Source organism: Strigops habroptila, chromosome 6 (genome assembly GCF_004027225.2).
Source record: "Strigops habroptila isolate Jane chromosome 6, bStrHab1.2.pri, whole genome shotgun sequence".
In the NCBI taxonomy this organism is placed as follows: domain Eukaryota; kingdom Metazoa; phylum Chordata; class Aves; order Psittaciformes; family Psittacidae; genus Strigops; species Strigops habroptila.
Genome location: NC_044282.2, coordinates 74,435,651 through 74,459,386, shown reverse-complemented (window position 1 = coordinate 74,459,386; position 23,736 = coordinate 74,435,651). Strand labels below are relative to the sequence as shown.

General features: G+C 46.0%; 1 protein-coding gene across 2 annotated transcripts in view; it reads right to left on the bottom strand.

Annotated features, from left to right (window-relative positions):
* The window catches only part of RTN4 (reticulon 4), a 48,401-nt gene extending 25,478 nt beyond the window's left edge, over positions 1-22,923 (bottom strand). The window contains exons 1-3 of one of the 2 annotated variants that reach the window (XM_030489277.1): positions 22,345-22,921; positions 4,985-5,041; positions 1,724-4,171 (exon numbers count right to left, since the gene is read on the bottom strand). In XM_030489277.1, the coding sequence (XP_030345137.1) occupies positions 1,724-4,171; positions 4,985-5,041; positions 22,345-22,810 (2,971 nt within the window). In that variant the 5' untranslated portion in view covers positions 22,811-22,921. Of the gene's footprint in view, positions 1-1,723; positions 4,172-4,984; positions 5,042-22,344 lie in introns of both variants that reach the window. The other variant, XM_030489278.1, reaches the window with a different exon arrangement.
* Positions 22,924-23,736: the final 813 nt, after the last annotated feature.

Genomic DNA, 23,736 nt, shown 5'->3' with positions numbered 1-23,736 from the left:
GTTTCCCCACACACCCAGGCCAGCCCCGTGCCTGGCACAGTCCTGCCCTGTCCCAGCTCTGTGCCACTAGATGAGAGGAGGAAGACACCGTTCAACTCTCTTCCCTCCTCCTATGGGAACTGGGTTCATGTGGAGCTCCTCTGGCAGTCTCCCACAGACAGAAGAGCAGCAGCTGTGTCCTCCTCAGACCCAAAGCAGTGATTTGTCACCCCCAGTCTGCTACATCCATGCAATGATTAAAGACATATCCTGCAAGGCTTCCTGTTAAAACAACTAATAAAAAAAGCTAGTATACTAAGTGCAATGTTATTTTTCTAAGTAGTCTGATCTCTGAACAATTAACCCCTTGACATGAAGGGTAAGATACACAGCAGCTGTTCTCTAAACAGCACTGTATGTTGGAAGTCTGAGCACAAGGAGAAAAGTCTTCACACACACAGTGTTTGAACAGTGCAGGTATCACTGATACTTCACCTCAAGGGAAAAGGGAAATTGTCCTTTCCACCCACCTGTATGTATAAAAGAGGTGAGATAGAGGAATGGCAACTACCATGCAAAGTTAAATGTAAGAATTACATCTTCTACCTTATTTTCCAAACGCTGTCTCAACCGCACCAGCACCCTGATGTTCCCCTCAACACACACCTGTGTATTCCAAAACACATTTGATTTAGAATACCTACATTAGGAATGCAGTATTTTATGAACTGTGGACTGCAGCTACTGCACAAGCATACTACTGCTGAGTCAAACTAATATTTGGCTTTCTACTTGGAACGGAGTCATTTTGCTTTCTGCAGGAGTTGGTTTTTAGCAGGAATGCTTCTGGTATAAGAGTTTCTGGTGCAAGACTTAAGTAGCAGCAGAGTGCTGCGGTATCAAAAAGCAAGCACTCCTCTAGGCTACAATAGCTGGAGTTTCATGAGGTATTCAGTTTAGAGAACACAACAATGGTCTTTCCTTCAACTTTCTGCTACCTAAGTACACTTTACTAGATGAAAAATTACCTACACTGAAGTGCAAGTCCCACCTGAAAAGAAAAATGGAAATTAATATCTCTGCTGCTTATAAACCAACCTTAATGTTTGCAGGATACTCAACTTCTTAATGGCCACTTTCCTAGTAACCTGAGTACTATGGCACTCAGATTCATGTGCACTGTTTAATTTAAACCACTGGCCTTGACCTAATGCAAGCTGCAAGTCCCATGAGAGGAGATGTGCAGATTCTCTTCCAGATTCCCAGATGTGTATGTGACACATACAGTAGCAGCAAGGGTATTTTCCTAAGTTTCAAGTCTAACGTCTGAACTGCGTATGAAAAGAAATGCCTCTTCAAATCATGTACACACAGCAGACTGAAACACCATCTTTGGCTTACTACCATGTATTAAGAGCAAGTTTGGAAGGCCACCTAATGCCCAGCCTTGTAGACCACCACAGCAGAGCTTGCAGTGAGTAGTGACTTATTTCTGTCTCAACAGATCAGCAGGAGAACTGAAGGAGAAAACTGGAGACAGTGAGTCCATCCCTGATAAACAGAAGAAAAAAAGTACTAAAGCAATCAGAACACAAGTAAGGTAAAAGTGCAGGCACTAACATTTTCTGTTACCCTTAAAGAAGTTTACAGGAAGTGACTTAAAAACAGTTAAGTCATGACATGCTTAAGCTTAGCTATCAAAATAGGCAGACTGGCAAACTGCAAGACAGCGTACACAGATTACCTGAAGATTTATTCAGCTTTGCTGAAAATATAGCAGTAGGCTTTTCCTTTTCTTTAACAGAAGCAGCTTCTCGCTCAGGTTCCTTCTCAAAAGCTTCTGGTTTTCCTACACTGACTATCTCTTTTTCGGCAGGTAAAGGCGAGGTATCTGTGGCCGGTAAGGACACCTTGGATACTTCAGGCACTTCTTTGTCCACAGCCTCCAAGGACTTTTTCAAGGCATTGGTATCTTCCTCAGCTTTTACTTCTACATTCTTTATAGACAGATCACAGGGTAGCTCTGGACAAGGCAACTGCCTCTTCTCACCTTGGATCACCTTACTGATCTCTTCACTTGCATCTTTGTGCATTACTTCTCTGTCAATGGCTTCTGCCAAAAACTCAGGAGTTTTAGGATGACCTAACATCACAAAGTCATCTTCCACTGTGACTGGGGAAGACTCCATGGGCGAGAGAGCTTTGTCATCTCCTGTTTTTGGTTGTGTAGCAACAGGTACATCAGCTGGATAAGCCATAGCGTTCAGCTCTTCCATCTGAAGAGGAATCTTCTCTGCCTTGGCTGGTTTTGTAGGTGTTGGCTCAGAGGGCAGAGCAGCCACAGTTTTGGAAGAGTCCAGTTCTGGTTGGAAAGACTCCAGATAAGGTTTGCTTGCGGCAGCTCCTGAATCCACCAGTTGTTCCTTATGTTCTTCCTCAGTTACAATATTCTCAGCTGATTTACTCTTTAAGATGAGAGATGGATCTTCACTCACTTTCTCTGTGAAGTCAGGTATCACTTGGCTGTTGAACAGGTCAGACTTCCCAAACTGTGGAGACAGTTTTTCAACAAGTTCCTTGTCTTCAGGCACATCCTGAGGAATGCATTCTGTTATTGGTGTCTTTGAGTATTCCGTAAAGGATGGAGAAGCAGGTTCACCAGAGACCTTTGTTTCCTTAATCAGGTCACATGCAATAGAGATATATGGAGTCTCTGTATCTTCAGGACTGCTGCTACTCTCAGGCTCAGGTTTCTTAAATGCCAATGCCTCTTTTGCTTCTTGGGCCTGTGTCGGTGGTACATTCACGGCCTCTTGGTACACGGGAGGTTTTTCAGTCTCTTCTTTTACATTCTCATAATTAGCAGTAGGAATAAATGTTTCTAATGGGGAAGCTTCAAGCTGCACGGCAGATGTTTCTGCACCAGCAGTCCCAGTGCTTAGTGGGGCTTCCATAACAATATCTGGCAAGACTGGTGATGGAGCAGCTTCCGAGTCTTCAAAGGAGGGACAGAGTTGTGTCACAGGTTTCAGAGCCTCTTGTACCGACTCGGAGGTTTGAACTAAATCAATCTTTGTTTCATAAGCAAGTTTTGTACATGCTGCATCATGCATCTCACTTTCATATGCTTCTTGTACTAGATCAGGAGTAAGACCTTCAGGCATACTTGCTGCAGTGTCAGATGGCATTGTTGATATACTCTCTGGTTTAGCATAGTCAGCTTCCTGGCCTTCCTGCTTGCCAACTGCTTTAGTGCTAAAATTACCTTGTTCTGTGCTCGTCTGAGCTTTCATTTCTGCAATCTTTTTCTCATCATCGGTTCTGTTTTCTGAAGCACCTTCCTCTAGTGGAGAAAGAGACTTGCCTTTGTTACCATCAGGACTCACAGAGGATTCAAATTTAGTACAAGTGATGTAAGTCTGTGAAGGTTCTTTTACAGCTTCTGGGGTACTTGGGAAAGAGCGATCTTCAGCGCTGCCTTCACTCTCTCTTTCATAATCCTTCTGCACATTCAGCTTGCTTACACCATATTTCTCATCTAAACTGCTTTCGAGTTTGGCATCTACCTTACTTCCAACATCCTCTTTCACACTGCTCAGTCCATGACTAGCACTTTTTAGCTCCCATATTGGCTCAAATGGTTTGAAGTCTGCATATTCTTCCCTCTTAAGAGGGTCTTCTTTCAGTGCCCCTTTGTCACCGTGATCACCACCTCTGTATTTGTCTTTGTTATAGAAGAGATCCTCCTCATTTTTCTCAAACAAATCTTGAGGAGTTCCTGGAGACATTTTCAGCTGCTCTGCAGGCATTTTCTCCAGACTAGGTAATTCTTTAGGGCCCTCTAGCTGTGTTTCTTCTTTAGCTTGAGATAAAATGGCTGCTTCCGCTTTAGCAAATGGGGGTTCTGAGGATTTCATCTCTGAAATGTCTTTTTCAATTCCCTCTGAAAGAAATGGATTTCTTGCCTTTTCCACAGGTTCTTTATAAATCTCACTTGCATTTTCTTTGCAAGTGCCTCTTGCAGGTAATCCATCTGAGAGCGTATCAAGGGCTGAGTGCTCTTTAAAGGGATCAGCTGAGATAGGAGAGAAGGAGGGAAGAGAAGGAGCAGTATCAAGCGGGACTGCAGTAAAATCCTCTTGACCAAGCGACTTAGTGCTACCTGGCTGCTCCTGCAAGTCCAGAACTTTTTCTGTGACCGTGGACAGAAAGGAAAGTTAGAGAATGCAAGTGCTCTTTAAAGTCAATGCAAACGTTCATGACAGGTTCACATGATGTTAGTTATTAAGAGGTTCTTCCAAGTTCTACCACAAACACTATTACCCATTAAAGCATGGGGTAAAGTGTGCTATTCTAGTTCACTTCTTCTAGCAGAGAAGTATGCAAGAGGCTAGAGAAGCAGCAACTTTATGCAGCGCAGAGATCACAGTAAAGCTGAAGATGCCAGACAAGTACAGAGCATCCAAGTACAGCAGGCAATATTAACAAAGGAAGAGAGGGAGGGTGGCAAGGTGAGACAGAGAGAGGGTATGTGTGGATGCTTGTGCACAGACACACGCACAGATGTGCATGAAGTCTATTTTTGACATTTTAATGGGAATTTGGCACTGTAGCTAACAAAAAGCATTAAATAAATACTACAGGTACATATTTTACTTATGTAAAGTACTGCAGAAAGTTACTATGGATTAAATCTTTCTGCTAAATCAGTAAAGCAACTATGCTTTGATGTGTTAACCTGTTAATAATATCAACTTCTCTCCTACATCAAGGGTCCAAGAATTCACAGATGGCTGTGGCTTGTTCACACAACAGTTTACCATGTCAAGAAATGAATATGTATTAAAATCTTGAACAGATCAACTGGAAAGTCACAACATGGAGCAATGTGATGGAGGCTATTCTTGGACCCATGCTGACTGAGTTAAAGCAGACTAGCTGGAAAGGGTTAATGAGGTCAGAAATGCAGGATGTATTCAGACAAAGGTGAGCAGAAGGAACTTGCCTGCAGAGGAGTGCATCAGAGGCGCAGATGTAGCAGGAAGAGCAAAAAGGGTCTCATCTGAAAAACAAACAAATAACCTCAGCAGAAATAAAGGCTAGGTTGAAGAGGGGAGAAAGCACGCAAGGAGTCAGTTCCCAGCAAGTCAAACAGATCCATAGCCAACATCTACACCCACAGAGAACCACAGAACTAGATACAAGTCGGGTAATTTGGGAGAGACAACACTCGGATTTCTCCATTTACAATGAGCTATTCACTGAGGCAACTGAGGGACCTCCACCCTCCAAGCCAGTGACCAAGCTTAGGGTAAGATACACCACAGTAGCTACTCTTCACTTGCATTCTCCAAATGTCTACACTATTGAGCAGCTACAGTGCCTCTAGCACCAGAAAAACAACCTGCCACTGAGAATGGCTCAATCCACTCACTTTGTCAGAGGGTCTCCTAATGCTGGCTGACTTGGGTGAGAATAGCAGTGAGACAGAGACCCACCTGAAACTTGTGAGAAGTGACTAAAGCAAGCTTTGAAACTCCCCACAAACAGAGCACTGGTCGAGCATGCTCATACTGATCAAACCAGTAACAGTAAATGACTGTACTGTCTGCTTCATGTTTAGGTCTTCAGTATTTTCATAGAATCATTTAGGTTGGAGAAGACTTTTGAGTTCATCAAGTCCAACCGTTCCCAGCACTGCCAAGGCCACCACTAACCCATGGCACTGAGGCCTCGGCTACACGGGGTGTGAACACTTGCAGGGACGGTGACTCCAGCCCTGCCCTGGGCAGCCTGTTCCAATGCCTGAGCACCCTCTGGGGAAGGAATTGTTCCTCAGCTCCATCTAAACCTGCCCTGGGGCAGCTTGAGGCCGTTTCCTCTTGTCCCATCCCTTGTTCCTTGGGAGCAGAGACCAGCCCCCTCCTGGCTCCATCCTCCTGTCAGGCAGTTGCAGAGAGCGAGAAGGTCCCCCCTGAGCCTTCTCTTCTCCCCCCCTGAGCCTTCTCTTCTCCAGACTAACCCCCCCAGGTCCCTCAGCCGTTCCTCATCACACTTGTGCTCCAGGCCCTGCACCAGCTCCGGTGCCCTTCTCTGGCCCCGCTCCAGCACCTCAATGTCTTTCTTGCAGTGAGGGGCCCACAACTGACACAGGATTCGAGGTGCAGCCTCACCAGTGCCCAGCACAGGGGGAGTTACAACATAGATAAGCTTCCAAATGAAGGCATTAGTTTTAATGCCTTCTTTAGCATGATCCCAGGAGCATATTTTGATTTGCTGTATTTGTTTTACCCCTAATATTTCACAAGACATTCCCAGCTCTCCGATTTCCACTCAGAGAACTAATAGAAGGAAGGACACACTTCTTCTAAGCTAACGAAGTCACCACCCTCCTTCACTAATGCACAATGGTGAGAAGCTCTGCAATCCCAGAGTTTCATATTGCACATTAACCGAAGTAAAAGCATACAAATATGGTATTTCACTAAGCTAAATTAAGCATTTAATGAAAAGTGACTCCAGAAGCAGCAATACCAGCCATCATTAGCAACCAGGCAAATTAAAACCAGTCCTCCTCTGCATTTCTGTATCAGCAGCAGTGTTTTTCACAGGGCCATCGTGGCCCGCTGGCATTAAGTGAATGTAAAAGCAGTAACATTTGGGTAAGTGTGTTTTATTCTGTAGAATGCATAAAGTTTTCAAATTAAGGCTGTTAAAGCCTATTTGCAATTTACATCAATTGTATTAGCAGAGTGCAGAATTGTATTAAAGCATTTCAATTAGATTTTGAATTTCCAGTAGAGACATCAACAATCTTAGTTTTGCTGTTTGCCTGGACAAAAACAAGTACTTAAAAAGAGCTATTATTAAAAGCAAAGAAAAATAGAAGCAATTGATTTTGAAAGATGCAAGTCCAGAAGTGAGGAACACGGAAGAGCCAGCAGCACACAAAGAACAATCCATGCCTTTCTGCAAAAGCAATGCCACTTCAAGATACTCATGATGTGTCAGGCTTGAGTCAATCCCACCAGGAGTTGCCCAAGAAACAAGTCCCCTCACAACTTACATTTCCTGTCCTAATATACACCCAGGTGGTTTTGTTTCACAGAACATTGTTATTCCAAGTGATGTTTATAACCCACAAAATATGGCAAGATATAAGAAAACAGAGTAATAAAGCCAAGAGTGTAGGACTTGGAATTTAGGAGCTTCCTCAAGTCCTGCTGGGCCGAAGGGATTTCTGTTCAGTTCTCTAGAAATGACATTTTCCGATTAAGGACCACCCAGAGAGAAACCTCAATTCCAGATTTAGAACACATTAAAGCAGTGTTACAGCTCAGTGGTGGTAAAAGCTTTTAAGGACAAAAACCACACTGGAGGACAACCGATCAATACGTGACACCAAGTCCCAGAAGTGCTGTGCTCACCCGCACACTGCCAAGTGCCACCGCATACCCTTCATTCCAGGGGATGCTCGACTCCCCATGCCCTGCTCATGGGGATCTCTTCCACAAGCAGCTGCTCACAAGGAGCCCATATCCCCGAGTTAGACAGTCATCTGGTTTGGAGTGACATGAGGGGCTTCAGTGAGAGCCCTGCTTGGGACTAGCCAGTCCAGAGAGCTGCTCTGCCTTCCTCAAATGAGGCTTTTAGCAGGAACACCAGAGGTTTTCCTTCAGTTTCTAGTGTGTGCCCAGTACATCTGCGGTTACTGCTGAGTCATAGAATAGTTTGTGTTGGAAAGGACCTTAAAGCTCATCTAGCTCCAACCCCTGCCACAGGCAGGGACACCTTCCCACTAGAGCAGGTTGCTCCAAGCCCCTGTGTCCAACCTGGCCTTGAACACTGCCAGGATGGGGCAGCCACAGCTTCTCTGGGAAAGTCTGTGCCAGCACCTCAGCACCCTCACAGGGAAGAGCTTCTGCTCAGAGCTCATCTCAGTCTCCCCTCTGGCAGGTTAAAGCCATTCCCCTTGGCCTGTCTCTACAGGCCCTTGCCCAAAGCCCCTCTCCAGGTTTCCTGGAGCCCCTTTAGGCACTGGAAGACTGTCATAAAGTCTCCCCTGATCATGAGCATTTGCCACCAAGCAGCAGCACACTCTTCTCTCAACATTATACCTAGATGGGCCGAGCAAACATCTCCTGACCACAAATGCAGAACTGTGTCCCTGTATGTGTGTACTGGATGCTGATGCAGCTGAAGCACCCACTTATGTGTTGGTTAAATGGAGCAGTGATGTTCGCATACTCCATGCTTAAGCCAATGTCAATCTATCACCTCATCTCTCACCCTCGTGTGGCACAGCACACACACACACAGACCAGCAGGTCCAAAGCCTCCAAGGACCCCTGCTGTGGCAATTCACCCTGAAGCTGGTAACAAAGATCACTTCTCAGCCTGCACCTTCCCTGAAACCCCATGCTCTCACCTCCTCTGTGCCATGTACAGCAGCACAGACTTCATTTGCTGGAAGGGGTCTACGCTTTGGAGCAAAGGAGAGAGAAAGCAGGATGGACCTGACGAAACCAGACTGTGCAGCATGAAGACAGAGACCTCTGACAGCCCAAAAGAAAGGATCTCACAGGGAAACCAAGAACAACTCAATGTAGTGGAGGTGCTGCAAAGAGAAATAAAAGATGGGCAAAGAAAGAATCCAGTGGGGTAAGGAGGCAAAGAGGAAAATGCACAACAAATCCCTTAAGATGTAGTACATTTTGTGTCCAAAGACCAACTGCAATCTCTACCAAAAATTCTACATTTAAAGCTTTTGAATACTTCCCAACCCAGAGAGAGAGGGCTCAGTTTGTGGTCAGGAATGCTGGTTTTACAAGCATGCGGCACCTATTTTCCAGCGCCTCCATTAAGACAGCACAACGCAGAAACTCTTCCTCAGGTTTGGCTTCCATTTACTCAACACAGCAACACACAATAGCTGTGCTAGTCACTGGATTCCCAGGTTCTCTTAATGGAAGGATATTATGCCCACACCCAGGCTTTATTTTCCACACATAGCTGGAGTGTGAACAGAGATTACATAAACGCAGCATTTCCTAACCAGCCAAGGAGAACCACCCACCTTCCCCCTACCCACCACGGAATGGCATTTTCCCTGCTGAAAGGAAGAAGATACAAGGACTTTTTCCTGCTGTGGGCCCTGTGTACCCCCTCCAGGCAAGGTGGGGGAACAGAGAAGGACCTCTACAACTCCCACATCAGCGTGAGTGCCAACTGAACCAACCATTCCCTTCAGGCTAATTCAAATGACAGGGTGAAAGGAATGCTGCTTTTGCAGCAATGATACTTGCACTGAAGAATCCTCACCTTCAGTGTTGGAGGGAAAAACCATTCAGAAGCAGAACTCTGTTGTGCTTTGATAGATGAGAGGAATTAAACGCAGCATCTCTTAGATGTTGCCTGGCACAGAGCAAGATTGTCCCAGGCTCAAAGGCAGACCCCAAGGAGCAGGTAAACCACATCAGCCAGCATTGCAGAACACTCCAGAGAACCACTGCCTCTTCCCACCCATTGCTCAATGGTAGCACTAGCAACTCCTGACAACTGTAGTAAATTTGGTAATAGAGTATTGCACACAGTGGAAAACTTCGTTTGTAAAAGAAGGTGAGGAGGATAGATTCACTGAGGGTGGCTTTTTCCTATCTGCCTACCAATGGCAGAAAGCAGGTGATCCAAACAAACAAGGAGGACACTACTACCAGAACCAAGTAACATTTCACAATATATAACCTAAGCAAAATTGTTTAGTAAAGGTGCATATTCAAATCTCCTTTCCTGACACACAAAGTGGGCCTTTGCTACAGCAGAGCTTCACCCAAAGACAGAAATCTAAGAAGTCTTTAGTTTTTACCAATCATTAAAAGAATTAACTCAGTAAGATGAACTGTTCCATTACTGTTTCCACCAGAAGACAGATTTTGTTTCGTGAATCACAGAAGAATGAGCGCTCAAAATGAACACTGACTCTCCAGGAGAAATCAGGCTTTACTCCAAATTTTACCTGCCAAAAACACATAATGGTGCAGGTTAGTAACTCATGCCTTGAGCATTACAGTTACAAGAAAGGCAGAGCTCCTATTTGGGAATGGTGTTACTTTGTGTTAGTTACGGATTACTTTACATGTTACTGGAGTAGTCCAATCCATGGTTGTTAAAGAGAACTCTACGGACAGACTCAACCTTGCCCAGACGATGTTGCTGCATACAGTAAATCACTAACATTGTATTCAAGCATATGCACCCACACTTCACCAAACCAGTGCTGCATGACTGCTGCTTGCCTAACGAGAGAGAACGTTCGTTTTGCTCATTAGCACACACTCCTCTGGCTTTTTAATTTAATATCCATGTATATGAACATATCCCCCTATTGTGAAAAGAAGAGCATTCAAGGAACAGCCAAAGTGATGCACAAAGTGATTCATTCTGAACAAATTCCCCTTTTTAACCAAAAACATTCTGCAAATTTTACCTTGGCTTTTTGCAAATTAAATATTCCCCAAAACAAAATAAGAGGCCACCCACAAACAACCCTGTAACTTCTCATTAGCACAAGCTCTCATACTTTAAAACTTTGTACGAAGTTTTCAGCTAAAACTTAAGCTCCACCAACAGAAAGAGATTTCAGTTTTGCTTGAAAACAAAAACCTGGCACCAACATGCAAAGAGGTGTCACTTTAACTCTCATTTTAATTTCTGCTGATCGCCCACTAACTGGTGTTGTTACAAGGTATTACCAGCATAAAACTTGGATATCAAAGTTTTGGATAAAAAGCAGAGAAATAAATGGAGAGACTTCCCAGACAAGTAAGAAAAAGAAAGCTGCAAAGATTTCTGGAGAATGTTTAAATGAAAAAGTAGTAAACTGACAACTCCAAAAAAAGCAATTTATGGAAAAACTGCCTTTCCACCCCCAAAACATATTTGCCAATAGAAAGCACAGGACTGAAGTCTCGCCACAAAAAATAAAAACTCAGCAAGAACATGTTCTCATGAGACCCCCCTTGCAGCACTGTGTGCAGTGCTGGTGTCCTCAACATAAGGAAGACATGGAGCTGCTGGAGAGAGTCCAGAGGAGGCCATGACGATGATCAGGGGCTGGAGCACCTCCCGTATGGAGACAGGTTGAGAACACTGGGGCTGTTCAGCCTGGAGAAGAGAAGCTACATGGAGACCTCAGAGCAGCTTCCAGTGTCTGAAGGGGGCTACAAGGCTGAGGAGAGGGACTCTTCATCGGGGACTGTAGTGATAGGACAAGGGGTGATGGGTTCAAACTGCACAGGCTGCCCAAATACATGGTGACATGGTCTACTGTGAGGTGTCCCTGCCTGTGGCAGGGGGCTGGAACTAGATGATCTTAAGGTCCTTTCCAACCCAAACCATTCTATGACTCTATGTTCTATCCCTCATCACTGTATTCTTGGTCACTGAATGGATCCTCCCATCTGCTCTCACGTGTGACTCCTTCCACACACAAGCAGGTCTGTGGTAAGGCAGGTTTATTGTTCTGGTACTCTCCTTATTCTTATGTACAAGCTAAGCATTAGGGAAAAAAAAGTAATCTAAATATTGTATTTTCTACATATAAACAGAGTAAACTTCACCCTCATGCACAGTCAAACTTTGGTAGGAGACTGTATTAAGCTGCTAAATGGCAGTTTCAGTCTTCAGAAACCAAAATCACATTTCCTGGATTAGTTTGCTGGAGAATGGATGCTATTCTTTAGACAAACATCCCCACCAGTTGGTAAGGATAAAGTTTTAAAGGATCCTCTTCACCTTTGCATGTTTAGAACATGAGAAAAATGCCAAACTAATGAGACAGGGGCTGCTTTTATCTTACAGACCTACCTGTGTCTGTCTTACAGACACAACAGGACATTGATTCTCTTGTTCATACAAATATTTAACAACAAAAGAAAACAGGCTGAAATTAATACTCAAAGGAATGGCATCTGTGACATGACTCATCTGTAGCCTCAAAGTTGCATTTGCAGCAATCCCTCCGGGGCAGATTTGAAAGAGAAACTGTCTCCTTCTTCAATGCACCAAGTAGTTCATCTATCCACAGCAAAGACCGCCCCAAGCAGCGTTTCTAATGTCAAACCAGTTTCTAATCTGAAACTGTTATCTAAGCAAAACATCACCATGAAGACTCTTTTACAGATTAAAGAGCTACAAAAAGCTAAAAAGGCTTTTGCACTGTTGCTTTAAAGCTCCAAAGGCTTTTGCTGCACCACTGCAGCACTCTCACACTTCATAACCATAGGGAGGAAACTGCCATGTTGGGTTTTTTCCCTCCTGTGTGCGTTGATGTCAAATTATTATGAGTAAATTGTTACCTCTTGGCATAAAGTGTCAAAAACAACATATGTGGCTATTTAAAAGTTAAATTAAGTGACTTCAAGGAGACTCGAGTTCTTGGATGCCTAATTTCCTACTGCAATAGGAAACAAGGGCACCCAAGTTCACAAGAATTTCCTGAGAAAAGCAGCTGCCTACACAAACTCCATTTAAATCATCTCCCTTTATGATGCAATTGCTCTAAATGTGCTATTTCACCAAATATTCAAGGCATTCAAGTAAAAGTACATTAACTATTAATAGCGTCTTTTCACATCATTAGGTCAGGCTGCAGAGCCACAGCAAATAATTAGGTGCTTTTCAGTTATACATGTAAGTTTATAATGAGAAGTTCTCAGTTTAGGAAACTCAGATTGTAAACTGGTTGGAAGTCTTTGAGGAGAGCATACAAGCTGCTGCAGAAGACGGAGACTGCTGAAGACTGAAGTGTAAAAAGGAGTTCTGTTTTTAACATCTGGAGGGTATCACAGCTCAGATCACAAAAGGATCCAAGAGGTTTGATTATTAAACAAGGGGAGCTGTAGGTCATCCCAGGTCTGCATGGAAATTACTGCAAACTGGTATCACACATCACATGCAGAGTAAGTTGCACTGTGCTGCACAGGAGATTTCCTACTTCATGTTATTTGGAGTAAAGAAAACAAGTTCAAAACAAGCATTTCAAACAATGTTGCTTTCAATATTCTGTTTATGGAAACACAAGTCTCCAGCAAGAAGCAAAGTGTTTTCTTATTGTCTAAGCAGAAACCTATAAACAAACCGGATTAAGCAAGGTTGATTCGATTGGCGGTTTTTCCCCCCCCAATATCATATTTACATGGTCCAACTTGCAGCAACTTTTCCTCTTTTGGAAAAAACTACATTTGAGGCAGGTTGCCAGCAGTGCAGATACTGTGGAATGCACAAGGACAGAGGTAAGGTATATGTTATTTCATCTTCTGATCAGCTGCAGAGGGAAAAGCAAGACAGTACCACTGCCCTGCAATACCCAATTGCCAACCAAAGCAAGAAGGTACATTAGTCCTGGTTCTATCACGCTTCTTTCCATTACAATTCCCACATTGCCAAATTCAGTACCCGCTACAAGGGTGTTCTGAAAAGGTCATTAAATACTTCAGACACATCACTGCCAGCCTCACCTCACTCTTGCACCAAACGTTTTGATCAATAACACTATGGACAGGATCCAAGCAGCATTCCAGAGGATGGTTCTATAATGCCACTTCCTATTAAAAGTCCCTCATCCATATGAGGGTCACTGTAACTCCTCAGAGCAGGGACAGTATTTTATCTGGCATATTTTGTTATTAAAACTAAATAAACACAGAAAAAAGCTCCAAAGAAACTTTTCATTATCCTTATATCAAGCATGACAAAAGAACAAGGAATTCTCAGAACCGGGATGCACATACCTATCACAGACCAGCAATCCACAGTGGCTCACCACCAGGCAAGTTAAATCCTCTGAAGAACAAAGATAAGCTATTTGGCTTCTGAGCATGAGCTGAGTTCCCGCACGAATGGCACTATTTGTAAACTAACTGTGCCCTGAGGGCCTGCACCTTCTCCCCCAAGTGAATCAACTGACCTGATCACATCAACTCTGCCTCCTGAGCCAGCATCAGGTGGTGGGTAAGTATCTCCCTTCATTAAAGTCAGGTGGCCAAATAATCAGCTTCATCTGTTCACAGCCCAGCTCCCATGGCTTGAAATACCCACTTCACAACCACAACTGTATTTAATATATCAATCACAAATAATAGCAAAGCTTAGAATGAATTTAGAACAATCTCAGATGTGAACATTTAGAGATCCAGCATTTACAGTCACCAATTTAATATATTTAATTAAAAAGAAAGAAGCAGAAAGAAACAATCTACCCAAATGAAACACGTGTCCAGCTAGATATGGCTTTGGAGATAAGTATTCAGTCCTTGGCAGTATTTGCAACCAAAGAAATACTAGATAATTCCTCTAAAAACTGAGTAACTCTTCCTTAATGCCCAGCCTCTTTCATTTTGTTGAAGTAACAAATTTGGGTTCTGGCAGAGCCACAAAGCAGAAAAATCTAATAATTACAGCAGAAGTTATTCAAAGGCAGGAGGTCTGAAGAGCCATGCAAATCCTATCATTATGCAGACATTATCCAATTTCATTTGAGAGATTATACCAATCATAAGATTCCCTTTCACTGATTTGTACAGATGGAATTTTTCCCTTTCCCCACAATTAAACAAATTAAGCAGTATTTAGATTAGCAACTTTATCACTGCGGAAGAATGTATTGATTGGCTAAATTAATCTTTAAAGAATGGAGAAGAGCTGCTACTGATTTCTTTTAGCATCTCTTCCCAGCACATTACCTTGCGTGAGAAGCCTCTGATATAAGAGCTTCAAGTCTGTAAAATAAAAAACAGATTTGATGCATAAGATATCTTCACCTCAAAAGAACAAGGGCATTCATCAGAGGATTTGCTATAGCCATTAGCAGTTGTAAAAGAGTGTCTTTTAATAACAGATAAAGTGATGTGAAGATGATACACACTGTCCTCATGTCCTCCTCCTCAACAAAGACTATCAGGTGTCAAGCAGCACTGCGCTTCCTGGGTTGCAGTAGATTTTTGATCAATACAGGTTTTAGCAACCCACTTCAGTTTTCAGCACTTAGATACAACTCACATACAAAAGAAAACTGATTTTCTTGTCCAACAATGTGATTTTTAAAGAAAACGTGGGTTTAACACACTAGAAATTCATCCTCTTGCCCTTTGAGCAGTATTTCTCAAGCTGAACACATGAATACTTGAAGACCTGGCTGAAGACCAAGAAAGAAGCAACCTTTCTTCCACCACTACCACACATGTTTTTCTGCTTGCTCCAGACCTTGCTTGTTCCTTTCAGTTCTGCAGCTACAACCTGCTTCTGAAGGCCTCACACATGCTCTTTCATCTGTTTTACTTGGCATTCATTTCCTTATCACACACAAAGGACAGAAGGAAAGGCACTAAGGAAATTTCATCTTCTGTCAGGAAAGAGGGAACAGAGTTCAAGAAAACCTGTCACAAACAAGTAACAACTGGAGGAGCAGCAGGATTTTGACATTAGACCAACAGCATCTAAATCATTTTTAACTGGCAACAGAGAAGTTTATATTTATCTCAGCCTTGTGTCTTATTTAAAGACACCATAATTAACACAGGCTTCCTGGCTGATGAAGTTGATGACATGATTGCCCAGTTCATTAAGAAGCTGCAACTAAAAGTTCACAGTACATTCCTAAGACACAAAGGAAGCCTTCCAGCAGAAGCAGGGAGGGTCAACCTGGCATTCCTAACACCAATGCACTAAGGAGGAGAAAACCAGAAGTACTCTTTCTTTATGTATCAGAAATCAATAAATGGAGACAAACCCATTAAAAACCATGGGGAAAAGCAGTAATTTGGAAGCATCTCTAACTTAAAATCTTTGCGTTTTGACAGCTACAGGTAGCAGCAGATTATTTCCATTTGAAACATAAAAACACGCTACTGAAATAACTTGATTTTCTCAGGCTTTGTGAATATTAATAAGCTCATTATTTTACTGCTGTTGTAATAGCTCTTATTGATGGAAATAGCAGTTTCAAAAGCTATCTACCAAACCTGTGTCACATGGCTGCAGCCTGGTGATCTCAGTGCTGGCTGTGCCGAGCTGCCCTAAAAACAGTCTTAACAAGTAGAAAATAACATGTGTTTTCATAGCATAACAGGAGTAATTCCTGGTTTAGATCATAAGACAAGAAGTTAAATAACCACATGGAAACATACTCAACTGTTCTACTTGGAATAGGTCTCAGATCACTATTTTTTACTTGTTAATAATAGCTTTTTTCTTTTGTCTCTAATACAGCTTGATAGTTACACAATTTTCCTCCTACTTCATGCATAAGCATTTCTGAATACCTGAGGACAATTTATCTGTAAGCTATACACTGCTTTCTATTTTCTAGCCCAAGAACTATTTCCTCGCTCAGAAAATATCCAGAGCCTGAAGGACGTGTTTAGATTGAACTATGCACTGCTAATTTTTGTATGAGTTTCACAGTTACTATAGGAACAGGACTCAAAAGAAAGGCTTCTTTTATTCAAAATATTAACAGAAAACAAAGAAACATAACTCAAGCCCACCAAGACATGCCTCAAGTTGTAGGTTAACTGCCTTTGTTATTCAAATACCTTCTTCCCAGCACACAAAGGCTGGACTAATCTGATCAGAGCCACCAAGCAGCTGGGTGTGGTAAAACAGACACTGGAACAGGCAAAGCCACCACCCGCCCTCAAAATCGGGTGGCAAACAGGAAAGTCCCCACAGAATGCTAACAGCATGGGAATATGGATCTCTGGGGTTAGCAGAATGATGCCTATGTCTTCTGCTGAAGATCCAGCCTTCCAGACTGAGGGGTCTCCAAAATCACAGAATCCCAGCCTGGTTTGGGTTTGAAGGGACCTTAAAGCTCATCCAGCTCCAACCCCCTGCCACGGGCAGGGACACCTTCCACTAGAGCAGGTTGCTCCAAGCCCCTGTGTCCAACCTGGCCTTGAACACTGCCAGGGATGGGGCAGCCACAGCTTCTCTGGGAAAAGTCTGTGCCAGCGCCTCAGCACCCTCACAGGGAAGAGCTTCTGCCTCAGAGCTCATCTCAATCTCCCCTCTGGCAGGTTAAAGCCATTCCCCTTGGCCTGTCCCTCCAGGCCCTTGCCCAAAGCCCCTCTCCAGGTTTCCTGGAGCCCCTTTAGGCACTGGAGCTGCTCTAAGGTGTCCCCTTCAGGAGCCTTCTCTTCTCCAGGCTGCCCCAGCCCAGCTCTCTCAGCCTGGCTCCAGAGCAGAGCTGCTCCAGCCCTCGCAGCAGCTCCGGGGCCTCCTCTGGCCTTGCTCCAGCAGCTCCACGTCCCTCTTGTGCTGTTGCCCCAGAGCTGGATCAGGACTGCAGGGGGGGGTCTCCCCAGAGCGCAGCAGAGGGGCAGGATCCCCTCCCTCGACCTCTGGTCATGCTCCTTTTGCAGCAGCCCAGCACACAGTTGGCTAAAATCCTCCTCCTTCCCATCCTGGGCACTGAAGGAAGAGGAAGGAAAAGCGAAGATAACCTCACAATACACTACAAAAAAGCATCAAGTTTCTGAAATAACACAAAATGCATCTGCAAGCCACTTTGAAATTATATTTTTCCAATCACAGATCTACTTTTAAACTGTCATTTCACCATGCCAATTGCCTACAACCACATCTTGTTTCTCTCCTCACGAGCTGCAATGTTTCAGTCTCTTGGCCTTTATATTCCGAAGAATATAACCCATCTGTAGATCAGCTGTTGCAAAAGGACTTGACACTTTCCTAGCAACTTTGCACCAGTCAGCAGGAGAAAAACCACTGACCATGCTGTCCTCAACTTACAGGAGTGCTGTTGTTAAACATTTTAACCTACAAGATAAGAAAGAGGTTCAGTGTTCACCAACAGGGTGGACAAGACAGTGGTCACTTTGTAGGCACGCTGCAAACTTCCTTAAGTACAGACAGAGAGGAAGGGGGGGGGGAAAGGGCAAACAAACAGTACTTCTTCACTGTCTCCTAACTTGTGGTTTGTAAGATTTCATCTCCAAGGGGAAAACTCCCAGTGCAATTCAAAACTTCCCTGAGGGCTACATCATTATATGGTAGGTGGAAGCTGTGTGGTTTTCTCCTGGAAAGCAACTGAGAGGATACACACACAAAGCAAATATCCCACCAAACTTGGCAGTATCCTTGCACATACCTCTGGTTAACAGAAGAAATAGCTGTTTGGCTTTAGAAAATTTCATACCAGCTCAATTACAGACTCAGGCTCCATCGTGTCAGACACTGTACATGACAATAAATAAAACCAAATAAAGTGATGCCCTTGTTGAACTCACCTAGATGGGAACATGAAACACACAATGAGGATAGCAGCTTTATTAACCAGTTGAATTGCTGGTTACTGTCCTCCTCATATGTCACTAGAATGGAAACTGTGTAATAGAAATAAAAATAATCACATTCTATGTTTGCTATATCCAGCTTGTGACCACCTCCCTTACAGCTTCACTGACTGCATTTGGCAAGAGAAAGGATCTTGCACCTCAAACACTGAAGATCAGTGGGAACATAATGAAGGGTGCAAATGTAAGTCACTAGTGATAGTATTCAAGGACAGCTGTATTTTTCCCAAGTCATGCTGCACTCCGTCCTTAAAATCCACACAACTGCTGCGTATGTGTCTGTGCATACATAGCAGCTCACCAGAAAACTCAGCAGCACAGTAAAAAGCTTGGAAGTGGATATGCTGCTTCAGAATTTGTATAAAATACAAATGACAGGATCTGAATATCGCCACTATAGAGTGGGCAGAAGCAGGTATAGATCGCTCCATCTAATCCCCACCTACTGCAGCCGGGGTCAGCTCGGTGAGGGTGAACTCCAACAGAGCACAGTGTGTGTGCTCCTGGTACAGCCTGCGGCATCCTCATCCCTGCTGACCTCTGCTTGACACTGTCTGGCACAGAAGCAAACTGCTCACGAAACCTCTCCTCAGCACTGACGAATTACAAACAAGTCCTACAAAACTAAATGGAAAAACAAGACTAATAACTGGCCCTCCACAACATTTGCCTATGTACTGAACCGTGGCCGAGCTGCAGGCAGCTGACACGCAAGGAAATGGCTTTATTCACTTTGGTTGCTCATCTGGTGGATCTAGTACAGGGGTTTCTTCTAAGTGCAGTTGAACTTCAAAATACCATAGGCTCTTCCAGAAGAGTGATATGTGACCTCCCTTTAAAAGGAGGATCTAGTGCTGCAGGATCTAGGGCTTTAAAGGTGGAAAGTGGAGTCTTCTCATAGTAGTTTACTGGTTAATCTTACTTTGGACAAGAAAAAAACCAAAGTGCATTACTTTTACCACATACGTACTACTACCTCGCATTCACTTTTCTTTTCACTGTATGTAAATTTAGGTAATCAAAAGATTTAAGTGTTCTTCTCAAGAGATTACTTGTGTTTTCTGCTACCCACAGAACAACGAACAGCAAGAAAACCCGGAAAGAATCCAGGAAAGCTTAAGTTTCACTGCAGTCCTCTTGCTTGTTTTCTTCTCCAGCAAGTATTTGATTAGCTCTTCAGAAGGTAGCTGCTGATACACAGCCAGAGGCTTGCATTACACAGAATTATGTCAGTCTCTTACAACAATGATACTGCATACTCCCAAGTATGTAACTAATAGTAATTACAAAGATTTACTTTTAATACACATCCAGATGTATAAATAATACATTTTAATGGGTCATCAAGTAGTCCATACATTTTCTCTATTGTTACACTGACAAAAAGCAGCACCGAGACCTACTGTGGCAGATGAAAGAATCCCTGCTATTCTTTGCATACTTGCTAAAGGCAGTATGACTTGCTCCTTCTCTGGGAAATAGAATTTCAAAGTTATTTGTCTCAAATCCTCACTAAATCAAAGAGCCAGGCTTCCAGACTGGGGGCTCTCCAAAATCACAGAATCCCAGCCTGGTTTGGGTTTGGAAGGGACCTTAAAGCTCACCCAGTCCCAACCCCCTGCCACGGGCAGGGACACCTTCCACTAGAGCAGGTTGCTCCAAGCCCCTGTGTCCAACCTGGCCTTGAACACTGCCAGGGATGGGGCAGCCACAGCTTCTCTGGGAAAAGTCTGTGCCAGCGCCTCAGCACCCTCACAGGGAAGAGCTTCTGCCTCAGAGCTCATCTCAGTCTCCCCTCTGGCAGGTTAAAGCCATTCCCCTTGGCCTGTCCCTACAGGCCCTTGTCCAAAGCCCCTCTCCAGCTTTCCTGGAGCCCCTTTTTACTGCAAGACTGTTACATGTTACACTGTGTTGACTGAGATAGATACTAGATGCAAACCTGAAAATTACATGATGTTTAAATGGATACTTAACACTCAAAACTAAGTACCCCTGCATCTGAGAGGACCAAAGTATTCGTGACATCACTAGACGATGCTTTTGTCCAAAAAACTTGTTCTCAGCAAGTATTTCAGACAGCATCTAATACTCCAACCCTTCATTAGATGAGCATTATGCTCATCATACAACAACTTGTCTTTGGAAACCAGGCCTCCCACTGACGCCAGGCCTCACTTCAGAGCTCCAAATTAATCATCACTGATAAATGAAAGTAACTCTTTGACACCTCTTCTCAGCCTACACTACTCAGTTCTCACAGTTAGGTCTCCTCTACTCTAATAAAGAAATATTCCAGGAATTACTGTGCTCTTTGCCTTATCCTTCAGGGGTCAGAAAGACAAATCAGCTCTAGAAATGACACTTTTAGCCCTACTTTTCAAAGCAACAGCAACATTTGGTTCATCCTATTCCTTCCATTCTGTTCTGCTCAAACCTTCTAGAGCTCCACTCAAAAGAAAAGATTCTGTTCAGCCATCACAGAGGGTCCCTCCTCTTAAGTCTGTTGCAAGCTTTTGTCATCATCTGTCCTCCAAATGGTGGAAGCAGAAACAATCTCCTCGGCATATTGCTACACAGCTACCAGAAGAACAAAAAAAGTAGGCTTCATGGAAGATAACAGCACAACTAACCATGAAGTCCTGCCACATATGCAAATGAAATGCATTGTGAAACTCCCTCCCCAACGAAATCTAATTCAGGTTTAACAACGGGCCCTTTCTGTTATTGTTCCAGACGCCTTTTTTAACGAAGTCTTGAGCATTATGCCCACTCATACCATGACATCAAGTTCTGCTTGAAATCATCCACCTTTAAAACCCATACAACGTACCAATATGACAATAGCCATGAATAAGAATGCACCATCATGATCGTAAGGCACTTTGATTTGTTTGTTTTCACTGTTTTAATGGCCTCATTTCGCTGTTTTAATGGGTTCACGTTAGCTCTTGTACTTTGAACTAAGCAAAAGCAGAGCCAAGGCACAATCCGCATGCAACACATTAGTCATGCTCCTGGATCAGACCTTCAAAAAGGGGTTTAGCACTTCGGCAGCACTAACAATTGTTCGGGGAGCAGCACACCCATCACTGCAGCGGATCTGAGCTTCGGAGAACCCCAACATCAAGGGGTGATGTCCCTAAATGATACCTGCGGCCATCCATGGGCATCCGCAGGACGCGAGGCCGGCGTTCCCCTCCCAGCGCTGCCACACCTACAGCAACCAGCACGTCTTTTGTGCTTCCACACGTACTTCACTAGTTTACGTTCCCTCTCGGGGCTTAGGATTCATTGTCTGGGGCCGGAGCGCGGCGCTTCCCACACGGGCCGGCAGCTGTGTGAGCCCCGCAGCCGCCCATCCCCGCACCTCCCGCCTGGCTCCCTGCCCCGCCAGGCAGGCTCGGGGAGGAGGTAGGCAGCGCTGCTGCTCAATTCCTCCCCCGCGCCCCTCCCGGCGAGGCGATTTGGTTAAAATGAGTAAGATTTAAAGTATCTGGATCCCCTCCTCCCCGCGGCTGCCCGCCGCAGGGCTGCCCGCCCCTCCCCGCCGCGTCGGGCCGGGCCAGCGGACGGGAATGCAGCAGCCGCCGTAGGTAGGCAGGTCTGGCACCGGGGAAAGATCCGGTGGGACACGGGCGGCCCCTGCATCCCCGCATCCCACCCCTCCCTCACCGCGGCCGCTGCCTGGCCCATGTGCGGGGCGGCGCTTCCCCCTCCCGCCGTTAGCATAACAGAGAGGGGAGAAGGGAGAAAGAAGAGAAATTAAAGGAAAACAAATAAAAATAGCAAAGGGGAGGGGGGGCCCTTTCTCCCGCATGAGCTGCGGCGGGGCCGCGCCCCGGCGCGGCGGAGGGGAGGGAGCGATGCCGCAGGAGGCGGCCGCGGGCCGGCAGACAAAGGGAACCTCCCGTCGGGGCAGCGGGCAGCCAAAGCGGGGCGATTCCGGCGAGGACCGGCCGCCGCCCCCCCCCGGCCCCGGCGCGGAGGCACTCACCAGCCGAGCCGGAGGAGGACCCTCTTCTCCGGGGAACGACGGCGGCGGCGGGCTCGGGCTTGGGCGGCTGTGGCTGAGCGGGCCGGGCGGGGGCCGAGGGCTGCTCCTGCGCGGGGGACGGTGTGGTGGCGGACGAGGAGGAGGAGGACACGGCTCCCAAGGGGCTCCAGTCGGGCTGCGGTGGCTCCGGTGCAGCGGGGCGCGGCGGCTCGGTGGGGCCGCCGAGGTCCAGCAGCTGCGGCGGCCGCTCCTGCAGGGCTGCGGCGGGAGCCGGGGCGGGCTTTCTCTCCATCACCTCCAGCTGCTCGTCGAAGTCTTCGTCCTCTTCTTCTTCCTCCTCCTCCTCTTCTTCTTCCTCCTCCTCCTTTTCGTCGTCGAGCACGAACTGGTAATTAAACTGGGGCTGCTGCGGCCGCGCTGGCCCGGAGGAGGAGGAGACCAGGGGAGACTGGTCCGTCTCGTCCATGGTGCCTGGAGGTGGCGGAACAATGAGTGCGCGGCGCTGGGCTGTGCCTGTGCCGGCTACGGGGGGAGGGCGCGGGCTGCGCCGCTGCGGGACCGGCCTCCCCGCCCTGGTGAGTCACCGCCGGGGCGCGGCCACCTGCCCCGCCCCGCTGAGTGACAGGGCCGCCGGCCAATAGGAACGGGAGGGGAGCGCTGGACAGCCATTGAGGCGCGGCGCTGGGTGCGGTCTCATGAATATGCAGCGCGGGAGGCGGGGCGTGAGGGGCGGCGGAGCGGGGATGGAGAAGTCGGGTAAAGTTCAGCGCCGAGAATGCGGGTGGGGCCGGGCGGAGCGGGAGGCCCTTCGCGTTAACGGGCGGTGGGGAGGTCCCCACATCCCTCTATCCCCCCTTCCCGCATCCCTCCACACCCCCTTCCCCGCATCTCCCCATCCCTCATCCCCGTATGCCCCCCACGGGCCGGGCTCCGGCAGCATCGTGACAGACATGTGGGTGCGCACCGTGATCCATCGCCTCCCCGCCAGCGCTTTTAGCTCCCCAAAAGCCGGGAGCGATGCCGCAGGGACCGGTCACCGCCCTCCGGCGCCTCTCACCGCTGAGAGCGGAGCGTCCCGGGTGGCTCCGCAGTGCGGGGCTGGGATGCGGGGTGGGGGGAGGCTTCTCCTCGGGCCCCGCAGGCTGGAGCCGTCAGCGCCTTCCCCGGGGGGTGCGGAAGGTTTAACCACCAGACGATGCATAAACGGGGCTGGGCCTGAAAAAAACACAGGAGGGAGATGTTTTCAGAAGAGACAAACTTGTCGAGTCACTCCTGTTAGTTTGGGTCAGCCAGCCGAGCAGATCCAACCTTCTCTGGTTGAATCGTGGCTTGTGCTGGGGAAAATGGCAGCAGTTCACAGAGCTGAACTTGGCATGTGTCTGCGATGGACCC